Source organism: Phalacrocorax carbo, chromosome 3 (genome assembly GCF_963921805.1).
Source record: "Phalacrocorax carbo chromosome 3, bPhaCar2.1, whole genome shotgun sequence".
NCBI classification, from domain to species: Eukaryota; Metazoa; Chordata; class Aves; order Suliformes; family Phalacrocoracidae; genus Phalacrocorax; species Phalacrocorax carbo.
The window spans coordinates 125,664,239-125,676,098 of record NC_087515.1 but is presented as its reverse complement, the minus strand read 5'-3'; the positions used below and the strand labels follow the sequence as shown (position 1 = coordinate 125,676,098).

General features: G+C 48.9%; 1 protein-coding gene and 4 non-coding genes across 5 annotated transcripts; 4 read left to right on the top strand and 1 right to left on the bottom strand.

The window, feature by feature from the left end:
- Positions 1–316: 316 nt before the first annotated feature.
- LOC135312906 (gallinacin-12-like) lies at positions 317–1,986 on the bottom strand. The gene is given in 2 exon segments (XM_064448650.1): positions 317–781; positions 1,388–1,986. Coding segments are annotated over 2 exon segments (336 nt in total). The 5' UTR covers positions 1,575–1,986; the 3' UTR covers positions 317–632.
- A 5,061-nt stretch (positions 1,987–7,047) lies between these two features.
- Positions 7,048–7,119, top strand: TRNAW-CCA (transfer RNA tryptophan (anticodon CCA)). The gene has a single exon. It is a non-coding gene; the product is annotated as a tRNA-Trp (tRNA).
- A 986-nt stretch (positions 7,120–8,105) lies between these two features.
- Positions 8,106–8,178, top strand: TRNAR-ACG (transfer RNA arginine (anticodon ACG)). Its single transcript has one exon. It is a non-coding gene; the product is annotated as a tRNA-Arg (tRNA).
- Positions 8,179–10,654: 2,476 nt separating this feature from the next.
- TRNAR-ACG (transfer RNA arginine (anticodon ACG)) lies at positions 10,655–10,727 on the top strand. The gene has a single exon. It is a non-coding gene; the product is annotated as a tRNA-Arg (tRNA).
- Positions 10,728–11,664: 937 nt separating this feature from the next.
- On the top strand, positions 11,665–11,737 carry TRNAR-ACG (transfer RNA arginine (anticodon ACG)). The gene has a single exon. It is a non-coding gene; the product is annotated as a tRNA-Arg (tRNA).
- The last annotated feature ends 123 nt before the right edge of the window (positions 11,738–11,860 follow it).

Genomic DNA, 11,860 nt, shown 5'->3' with positions numbered 1-11,860 from the left:
TTCCCAGTGCCTGTAAGAACCTGGCACAGCCTGGAAAGGAAGAGTAGATATGGGGGGACTTGCCTGAGAAACACAGACCACGCTTGCCTTTATGTCAAACCAGGTAGCTTTTGCACCAAAAATGAAGGAAAAAAGGCTGCCCCCATCGCAGCTGTTTTCTCTGGAATGAGAAATAAAGACACAGAGCCACTCTGCTCCGCTGGGACAGTGTGGGCTGCTGTGTTCACTCCCAGTCAGTGGCAGAGTGCGCATCCCACCACTGGCAGCTTTGCTGAGTGTCAGCAGGAGTCACAGAGGGGCACTTGCTGGTCTGTTAAACTTCAGATTTATTGCATTCAGGTAAGGGGAAAGGCAATTTCTCACTTGTTCATGACAGGTAACAACCAGATGCCAAAAGGGGCAATACATAGTCTGGGTGGCCCCAGTTTCTTCTTGTCACAGTGTTTCCTAGAAAATCACAGCAAAAGCAAAAAGCAGCATGTTCAGAAGTCCACAGGTGAATCCACAGCCATGTTCTCCCAGGGCTGCAACCGCCACAGAAAGGCACAACACTTCCTTCCCAACAGCAGCTCATTCTTTGTGAGTGGCACCTGCAGCTCTCCACGCGCTGCAGTTTGCTGCTTCAGAAATCTTCAGCTTTTTAAGGTAGTGGGTGATAAATTTTTACAACAGAGAATGATGGGTTCAAAGCAGTATCTAGCCAGATATTCACCAAGAATGCAGTTCCCGACTCGACATAAGCCCCCTTCATGGTTACAGCTGTCTGGTCCATGAGCATCTCCTGTGCAAAGAAGCAGCAAGTTGGTTAAAATTGCATGGAGCTTCCTCTGGCGCCATGTGCCTGGCCAGCCAAGATAGGACTGTGAGTGTCCATGAAGCCTGGGCATGCACAGCTGCAAAGAGCACACCAGGGAGATCCCTGTCCCTTCAGACATCTGTTAAAACACCCAAGTTGCAGAGCCACCCTCACTCAAGGAACATTTTATCATGAGGTTGTTTTTTCAGGACATTGGCAAAGACCCTGCACGGGAGGTCAGAGCGGCTGTTCTCGCCCTAGCAAGGAGGAAACTGCAGCCCGAGAAAAGGCAGAAACATTTTCCCAGAGTACAGGACATCTTCTCTAGGGCTTCTTCAATCAGTCTGCTCCTAGAAAGCCAGTGAGGTGCCCCATTTTCACAGCTTCTTCCCTGATCATTTTTGCATTACCCCAAGGGATTAAATCATACATTTTGCCAAAGTGTCTGACCCACTATATCATCCAGAAACCTGAGGGCACCTTCCACCCTCAGTACCTATAATACTTTGATTTGATTACAGAAAAAGTGAGGAAAGATTATTCCTGTTCCCAGATACCTCTGGTTACCACCCTCGGCCTTCCTGGTCTTACCGTGGCTGCTCAGAGAGATGAAGATTAAGATGAGCCAAAGGATCCCCATTGCTTTGGTCCTGCTGGAAAGTCACAGGGCTCAGTGTGAGATTTTGCAGAAGCTTCTGCGTGCTGCTGGCATGCTGGATGGCATCCAGGAAGAGGGAGGAAGTAGGCAGGAGTTATATTCCAGTCTTAGGAGTAACATTTGCTGCTGAGAAACCCTCTGTGTCGTTCTGACCCAGTGCTGCAGCTCCAAACAATGCTGACTTGCTTTATGTTCACTGGTTACCGGCTTCCCCGATCCCTCTCCTCGGCAGTTGGCATTTTGGACTGGTAGATTGCCAGCTGCAGGCAGCTCGGTGGAAAAAGTGGCTCAGGGGGATCCTCCGCCTTTCACCTGCAGCCAGCAAAGTCCCCAGGGAGCTGATGGGTGGGAGGGTGGCAACCTGCACGGGAAGACTCCTGAGGAGCTGCAAGGAGGAGAATGGGGCAGGCTAGGCGTGATTCATTTTTTTTATCTGAGCTCATGTGAATATTTTCTCCAGTTGAAACCTGGCTGTGATTTTTTTTTCCTGCCAAAAAGGCTATTCCAGCTTTGGCTTCCGAGGAATTTGGGAGGCTTCATTCCTGAGTGTGATGAACACACAGCACTGGTGGAGAAGGTAGCCGATTAGCTCAGAAATACACCACTTGGTGGTGACTATGTGATAGATATGCAGCTCTCGCTGTAAAATCAGCCTGTGTTGTTTCAGCTACCCTCGCCTGGCTGCAGCCCCTGCCTGGTCTTGCTGTTTGCTGTCCCTTCAGCTGTGTTAATAAAACAGTATGTGTGAACACATCCTGAACTGGATAGTTGAAAGATTGAGGTTAAAAATTCCCTTCCCCCTCAAAAAATGTAGTTCAGATGTACTAGATAGAGTCAAAGATTTCTGTCCTGGGTCAGCAGGCATGAAAAGCTTGATTTATGTCCCTTGAGATGCCTAGGTATTGGGGATTTCTCCATGAGTGACAGCGGCAGACAAGTCACTCTGGAAGCCTGTCGTGATATCCTGGGTCATCTCAAGTCACATCAACATCCAGCTGTGGGCAACTGAGTCTGGCCCTAAAGCCAAGAAGGACAAAAGACAGATTTTGCCTGTCTCTACGCTCAGACGCGCTAAAGCGTCATGTTCAAAGGCTGACCAGTCCTGATCTGGGGCAGTCAAGTGCTGGGAAAACCTTGATTTTCCTTGTCCACTTGTTATTCTCATTATGCCATGGTCACCTGCTGGACCAGACATAGGTCCACCCACTCTCCTGGAGTGAGAACTAGTCCCTTAGGAGTGGGCCTGTTCCCTTGGGTCTACAGCAAGGAGCTGGTCTGGGATCTCTACACCACTATTTGCACATCACAGTGTTTGGACTTGCCCCTCTGGGCTATGTGGTGGGAAAACCTGTAAGGCAGGTCTGGCAAAAGAGTTTCCAGCCTGGACCATTTTGTGCTAGACAGATGCTGATCTCAGAACAGCAGAGTCAGCAGATTGCCTGCTCTCCCATGTTATTCCAGGTAAAAGATATGTTTTATATGGATCACAGAAGACATACTTACACATGAGGAAAGCTCTGCCTCCTGCCTAATGACCAGATCTGCAGCTGACCTACAGCTGGGCCTGGAGAAAGCCACCAGCCCTCCATATAGTCGATAGATTCCTCGTGCTTAGAGTTGCAATGGTCACAGAAAGGCCTGTTCCCACTTCATCCAATTTACAGGCAGACAGGACTGCTGGAGGCTTTTTCTACGCATTTCTAGGCATTTCTATGCAAGGTGTGAAAATACAAACAACTGCAGAGTTCTGTGCAGGGTTGTTTTAATCACTATGTTAGTCATTAGCATTAATAAGATTAATCACCCATGATTTGGCATCTTCTGTTTTTTGGCTTTTGGTGGAGTTTGTCTCAGATACATGCAAATCACAAGCGGGGTTCCCCTCATCCCACTTGAGATATCTACAGTTTAGAGCCTACATTGGAGCCAGTCATGTAGCCAGCGCCACTTCTACAATGTGATATTCTGGCAGACTCACCCAGTACTTGCTCCTCTCCATTGACTATGAAGGAAGGGTAGAAATCTAGTTCAGATAGAGGCATCTGTAATGTCACCCTCCAAGAGAGGTCAGGTGAAACCCACCGCAGCTGTCTAATCTAACATCATCTTCTGGTTTTCCCTTGGAGTCAATGGAGACACAAGGACTTCCAGGGGGGACTTCAACCCTGTCTTGAGGTATGTGTCTGAAAGAGGTGGGATAGACAGTCTTTGGAAGATGGAAGATGGATAAACCCTTTAGTGATCTTCCTGTTGTGGGGTAGATCTTGCTAATCCTGACTTCCACAGCAATATAAAGTGCCCATATAGTAGCATCCCAACCCACCTCATGTTACGTTAGCTAAATTAACAATAGCCTGAAAAATGTATTCTAAAGGTATCAATCCCACCAGGAGGGTCATCTCTTCTGATGGGGGCATGGGAAGCATTGAGTAGGTATTTAAAGGTATTTCCAGAAGATGCCTGCATTCCTGCTGCGATTGGTGGGGAGGCATGCAGCAGTCATCAATACCATATGAAAACTGGGTGACCCAATGGATTGACTTCTAAAGTTGCAGAAGGCCTGGCCATAGAAGAGCCCTCCAGTGCTGCAGCAAGCTCCTCAGCCATGGGCCTGACAGCCACAGACGTCTCCACCAGACAGTTCTCACCTTGAAGTCCCCATGATGGCTCCTGAGAAGTGTCTGCCAGTTGAAATCATTGTAGCTACATGTCCTCGAGTAGGGATATGCTGATGAAGATGAAGGTCTATCTGAGCGGCACACAGAAATGAGGGAGAAGCTTCCTCCATCATGTGAAATGTCTGTTCTCTCCTTTTGGTACACTCAGAAAACTGTGAATCTTTCCCTGGGACTCACACGTCCTTTCAGAACATGAGGAAGGGTGTATGCAGGAGAAGGGAGGGCATCTGTTTAATTTTTAATTCTTCAGTCAGTGGGCCTGGGCTAGCCCTGAGGTAACCTGGGACACTAAAATTACGGGAAGCATTTACATTATAGCAATGTAAATCAGCAGGATTTGATTGCAGTTGGGGTGCAGGGCTTCTCGAACTAGCTGAGAACCAGACCTTATTTATAACATTGTAAGGAGTTGGAAAAGGGTGTTGGGAGAGAAATGGTGTGTTCTGCTGAGGAAATTGAAAATGCCAGTATTCTATCAAACTGATATCATACAGACATCAACATATTCTGCTTTAAAATAAAAATAAACACAGCAAAGCCAAGTGTCCAGAAATACCTCCTGTATCTCTTCAAGATATTTTATGGCCCTAGTAGTGTATTGCCTGTCTAACACACAAATATACCCCTGCGTGAAGACACCTACTTTAATTGTCCAAATCTTTGAGCTTACTCCCACATCCAGGCAGGATTTAGTTGCCTCTGCATAATATCGCTATAGATGCCCTGGAGCATCCAAGATATCTGCATGGGACGGATGTCTACGGGATACTCAGATGCTTCCAGAGATGCAAATATAGACCAGGCAGCATATCCCATAACACAGCACTAGGTAGCTGAATTTGGGTGGATGAATCTGTCCCATTATGTCATGCAGTTGGAAATTAAGCAAGTACCAGAGTGGGATAGATGAAGAGAGGTGCCACTGCGAGGTGGTCAGCGGGGAGGAGGCAGCAGGCGAAGCTCCCAGTGACCATGTCTGAGGCTGCACTTCTAGAAAACTGGGCTGATGGGAGGGAAAGTCTAACAGTGACCAGTGGGACTGAATAGCCAAAAAAAAAAGAAAAAAAAAAAAGGCTGTGGAAAAAGAACTGTATTTCCAGGAAGGAAACAAGCTGAATTTCCAGCCTGGCCTAGGGATAGAGGGTCCTTCCTGAGCAAAATACATCTCCAGCCTGGCTTTGCAGCTTGTGGAGCCCATGAGCTGGTTCATGGCTCCCTCTTGCGGGAGGACATGCTGGCGGAGGGACAGCAAAGCTGCTCGTGCGGGCTGGGTTTGCTCTGATGGAAAAGTAGGTGCCAGCCTCTTTGCTCCACCTTCAGCACTGAGAATTCACAGAGTAACTACCTGACCATTATTAATATGTCTGGAGAGCAGGGATGGCTTTTGGTTACAGACACTAAACTTTAGGGACTGGAGTGAGTTGCCCACATTCAGGATGAGTGTATGACTATGAAGTTAAACTTCTTCTAGCGTAATACAATTTTATATAACTTTATAAAACTTTTAAACTCTATTAATAATAGGAGTTGTGCTGCCTAAGGCACAAGTAGGCACCCTCCTTGTAGACACATTCAGGTGTTTAAAGCGGCATCCCACCCCAGGAGACCTTCCCCTAGTGCTTCAGGCCTTGCTAATCAATGCTACCTCACACAATCAGAGAGCGGTAACCACATGATGCCAATTATTGTTTTTAAAACAAAAAGTCATTTTCAAAAGCTTGAAAATTAAGGATTTCTGAAAGTCTTCTGCTGGGATTTCTTTTTTTCACAAGTGAAGAACATTTCCATGTAGAAATGTACCCTACCATTAGCCCAGGTGAGATTGCTGTGACTCACTCCCCAAAAAATTATCCACAAATAGAAATAATAAAGTTCACCTGCAATAGAATTAATAGAGTTCACCTGCAGTCTTTGTCCCCAAGCGGATACTGTTTATCTCATGTATTTGTATACAGTACATATACATGGTGGACAAGTAGCTCACTGGCTATGAAATTCAAGCAAACTGCCTTAAGTGTAGCTACGTAATTATATTAACTGCAGAAAATAAATGCATTTATTAAACTACCAGTTATGCCATTCCTCATTAGGGTGCTGTAGGTTTTATTTGCATTTGTTAATAATTTCCTCTTTTTTTAATCCTAATTTCTCAAGGATTTTCTGAAATGGATTATTCTTAATAACAACAATAAATCCTGCTTTACATAACAAGCTTGTACACATATTAAAGCCCAGCCCCCTGCCCATATGGTGCCCCCACCATGTCCCTGCCCCAGCCAGCCTAGTACCCAGCAGACTTCCTCCGGCATGCTGGGGTGGGCATGGAGTTGGAGAGGAAGCAGCAGTTTCATCTCCTCTCTGACACCTTTGTCCATGACAACCTTGTACTAAACACCCCTGGGGAAAGCACTGGGCAGCCAGAGCTGGCAGTGAAACTTGCCTGCACTGTTGGTGGATCTTGCGTGCACTGGTGAGGTGTCTTGCCTTCCTTGCAGAATGTCCAGCTGCCATTCCCAGATGAAACAGGGCTTGTTTAGCTACATCAGGAGCTGTAGTGTCCATCTGTGCCTGGGCTGAGCCCTTTAGCTGTCTGCTTTTAACACGGTCTGCCACCATTTCTGAGTACATTCTCAGAGCCCACCTCAGGCTGTGCTGCAGGAGGGGACCTGGCCCTTCCCTGTGTTCTGCCCTGGCCATCATCCTCCCTCACAGCATCCCTGAGCCTGGCTCCTGCCCACACTGACCCCACAGATCATCCCGACCAGCACATTCATCCTCCAGCCTGGACTCATCCCTGCAGCCAGTCCTTGACCTCCCTTCCCCTCCATAGATGCACCCTTGGGAGCTCCCCATGGAGAAGATGTCCCAACCGACCAGGCTGGAGTCCGTGCCAGGGAGCTACGTTCCATCACCCTGACCTCGTGGCGCAACGGTAGCGCATCTGACTCCAGATCAGAAGGTTGTGTGTTCAAATCACACCGGGGTCAGCCTCGGGGTGCCACCCTCTGTGTTGCCCCTGCTTTTCTCCCGGGCTGTGGCATGGCTCGGCAAGGCCTTGGCCAACCATCAGCAGGCACCTCAGAACCTGCTCAGGGGTGCAAAATGTGATGCCCAGAGCTTTCCTTTCAGCCCAGGCGCTCTGCTGTTTGGGAGGGGTCAGCTGAGAGGTTATGGGGCAGAGGCCAAGACAGGGGCAACTTGGGGGAGGGGTTCTGACACAGTTTGCCTCATCCACAAGCTGAAGAAAATGAAATGCCTTCCTCAGGAAAGTGCAAGAAGCTTCATAACTGCACACTCAGCTGCTCCTTGGGACCTTCACTTACCCGCAGGCAATACTTGCCTGGGAGGGAAACGTGAGGTGCTACAGTCGGTCCCGGGGCATTTCTGGAGGGGATCAAGGGCAATTACTCAATGTAAGATCATGGCAACGGGGACAAGTTTCTGAAGAAGAGCAGGAGAGGCTTTTTCAAGAATATTGAGAAGGTGGATCTGGGAAGCTCTAGTCTGATCAGTCTCTCCTAAGAGCCCACAGGGAGGCTATGGAACAGATACTCCTGAAAGCCATGCCCAAACAAAGGAAGGACGTGAAACAGTGATCATGGATTCACCAAAACCAGCCCACTCTTGGCCAGTGCGATGGGTTTCTTTGGAGAGGGGACTTGCTCTGTGCTCAAGAGGACACCAAGGGCCATCATGTATCCTGACTTTGATTTAACCTCTGACGGGGTCTCCCAGACTTATCGCTGTAGCAGGACGCAGACAGAGCATCTAATCTGAATCACAAGGCAAAGCAAAGTGGCTGGACCGCGGAGCCGAGGGAGTTGCGGTCAGCAGTTGGCAATCCAGCTGATGTTCCTCGCCGCTTGATGTTGCATTGGATGTTGTCTGGTGTCTTTGTGCTGAGCACAGAGGATGTTCTACAGAGCAAAGGGCACGGGCAGCCTGCCAGCTCCACGGGGCCAGCAAGGGGCCGGGGCCAGTGGCGCAATGGACAACGCGCCTGACTACGGATCAGGAGATTGCAGGTTCGACTCCTGCCTGGCTCGATGCTTTTAGCCCAGCGGTGGCTCTTCCTGCTCCCTCCGCGAGGGCCTTCCTCCCCCTGCCCATCACCCTACCTCTGCAGGGCCAAAGTGTTGGGTCATGGCAGTTTGTCAATGCCTTGCAAATTTCAGCATGCAACATCAGTGAGCCCCATGGAAAGCATGGATAGGCACCACTGTCCCACGCCTGGCCCCTGTGTGATTCAGACACCCAACCTTATCATGCAAGTGCAGACTCTCCTTTAGTGAGTTGTGACATCCCTCCATTCCCACTGCTTACTCATGTTCCACACTGGGAATACTGCACATAGCTTTGGGGGCCCCTGTATAAGGACCTTGATCAGCCGGAACAAGTATAGTGGAGGGCCACTAAAATGGCCCTGTGTTGGCCCAATGCCTTCTCCTCATATTCGCTGTACAAGGAAAAGCCATGGGATGTGGCTTTATTTGGCCTGGGGAAAAGGAGGTTTCAACAAGGATCTGATAGCAAACTTCTAGTACCTATGAGGAGGCTGTCGAGCCAGGCTCTTCACAGCACTTCATAATGAAAGGGTGAGAGACAACAGGTATAAATTGAAATGGGAGGTTCTGTCCAAATGTGAGGGAAAAATATTTTCCCAAAATTTTTGTCACCGATGAAGGTGGGTAATAGAGACAGATAGAGAAAGGGAGTGGAAAAGGGAGGGACCTGCAACCCAGGCATGGGAATGGGGGCTCAGCAGTAAGTTTACTGGTGGGTGCCAGGCTTAATGACTGAGGCAGGGCAGGCATACTTGCCCGCAGGATGCTCAGCTGCACTGCCCAGCTTGTCAGGGCTGGGGTCATCCTGGGTCTCCTGGGAGCTGTAGTGGCCAGCTCTGGGGTGGTCCCCATGGGGAGGGTATCCCCACCACCCAGACTGGGTCCATGCCTGCGCGCTGCATCCCTCCATATCGACCTTGTAGCACAAGAGCAGCATGTCTGACTCCAGATCAGGAGGTTGTGGGGTTGAATCACACTAGGGTAAAAGTTCCCATGTCTGTAGGGTGCTGCCGGGATCCTTCCTCCCCACGTGGCAGGGCTTTAGTTTTGTCCTCTTTAAGGTTCATGAGGTTCCCATCAGCCCATTTCTTCTGCCTCACAAGGTCCCTCTGAAGACCAGTCCTGCCCTCCAGTGTATCAGTCTCTGCTCCCAACTTGATGTCGTCCAGAAATTTGCTGAGTGCACACCCTACCCCACCATGCAGACAGTATGTTAATGAGGACAGTATCAGTACCAACACCTGCAAACTCCATTACTAACAGGACGTTTGCTACATTTCCAGTTGGTAATCCCAACACTGGGTCTGGTGATCCAGCAGGGTTTTCACCCACCTTTTTAGCCTCTCATTCAGGCCATATCTTTTCAATCCGGATATACAGGAAGACTTGGAGACTCTATTTAAAAGTCAAGATAAACAAGTGGGGTTTTTTCCCAGGTTCCAGCAAGGAAGGTAGTTGGGTAGGTCAGGTAGGACCTTAATAAATCTATACGGGCAGTTTGCAAGTACTTTTGTGTCTTTCATGAGTCCATTTTACTCAAGTGATTCCTGACTTGATCATCCTCTGCCATGAATAATGCATTGCCGTGGGCTCTGTCAGAAGACAAAGGGACATAAGGCTGAGAGCAAATCTCATCAATAAAGAGAGAAGCAGAGAAGGCATTGAGTACCTCAGCCTGCTCCATGTCTATTGCTATTTCCCTCACTCACTCAGAAGTGTTCCCACACTTTTAATTTTCTTTTGCTGCCAGTGTGGTTCTAAAAGCCATTTTGTTAACCTCCCACACCCCTACCGATCCCAACTACAGCTGAGCTTTGGTTTTCCTGTGTCAGCAGCTAATTCTAGCCATTAGATTAGGGGAATGATTATCACCCTGTTTGACACTTGTGGGACAACATCTGGACTCTGTGGCCAGTTTTCGGATCTCCAGGACAAGAAAGACTCTTACAAACTACATTAAGTCCCAGAGATGACCATCCAGATAAGGAGGTGGTTGAGTGCCTGCTGAGGAGTGGCCTGGAGAGCTCGGTTTCTGTAATGCAAAGAGGTTAAGCAAGGGTTATAATCTTGTTTTATGCTATGTGTGTCTACAGAGAAACTGGAGCCAGGCTTTTCTTGTGGATATAGGGGATGGAGCTCAACAAAAACAGATTACATCAAGGAAAATCTCTATTAGATGATAGGAAAAAGATTTCACACTTCAGTGGTTATGCATTAGGACAGGGTCCCAGAGGAGTTCTGGAGTTCCCATCCTTGGAGACATTCAAAGCTTGAATAACAAAATGACCTAATGTGAAAGACACTTGTGCGCTGAGCAGGTAATTAGATCACTTGGCTTCCAAGGATCTCATAAAATCTAATTTTTTTCTATATTTAACTAAATCCTTTTGCACCGTCCCCTGCTCTCTTCACAAAGCCCATCCAGCGATGGGAAGCCCCCAGAGCTCCAGGAGGACCAGGGCCAGTGGCGCAATGGACAACGCGCCTGACTACGGATCAGGAGATTGCAGGTTCGACTCCTGCCTGGCTCGCCATTTTCCTGCCCACAGCCTGGCTCAGTAGTACTGATGGTGACAGGGACCTCTTTCTCCATGGTGGCCTGGCTTTGCCTGGAGTTTGTCCCTTCTTGCTGGGCTTCCTGCACAGCAAAATCTTCCCTCACATCAGGGGAGGCTCTGACTGTGTATACTGGCAAAAAAAGTTTCACCATTGAGGGCAGTAAATCACTGAGAGAGAGGCCCAGATAGACTGTCGACTCTCCATCTTTGGAGTTATTCAGAGGTCAAGCAGTCAAGGGACTGATCTTAATGTCATAAGTTGAGCAGAAATTTAGACTAGAGACCTCTACATGTCATTTCCACCCCGAACCACTCTATTATTCAAAGGCAAGTTTCTGCTTCCATGTTTGCTGCTCCATCCCACGTTGGCAATCTCATGGGCTTGTCACCACCTTTGTGGTACCTTCATCCTGCATGTGGCTTGGACAAGGAATGTCAAAGATGCCCATGTACAGGCTATCCCAGACCAGTTGGCCATCAAGAAAGGTCTCGCTACCCACAGCTCACCTCATCTGCCCTCTGTCATCAGGCAGGAGTAAGTGGACAATAAAATAGGTGGCCTTGAGCTAAGCTCAACCCTCAGCTGTGCACCACGGCTCCAGAGAGCCCTCTGCTGCTCCAAGCCCTGTGTTGGCTGGGAATTGTAGCCACATCTCCCATGGGGCTGGAGTCCACCATCTGCTCTTTTTGCCTGGCCTCTTTCTGGGTGGACTCAGCAGGGGCACCACTTCTCCTGGGTGGTGGGACTAGTGGGACCAATACTGACCTCTCCTCCATAGGTGAGTGGGGCAAGGCTGTCATGGATAGGACCAGAGGCAGGTGGGCAAGGTTTTGCTACTTCCCTTTGACTACCAACACACCCAGGTTGTACAGAAAGCACAGTGGGGGCACCAGGTGGGACCAGAGGCAGGGGCCAGTGGTGCAATGGACAACACACCTGACTACGGATCAGGAGATTGCAGGTTCAACTCCTGCCTGGCTCGCCTTGAAACTGCCTGGCTGTTGCGGAGGTGGTGGGACAGCTGCCTTCAGGAGGTCCTTCCCCTTCCAGGATTTTTTGTCATCTTTCTAACATCAGCACCACAGCAACATCATCTTACAAAACA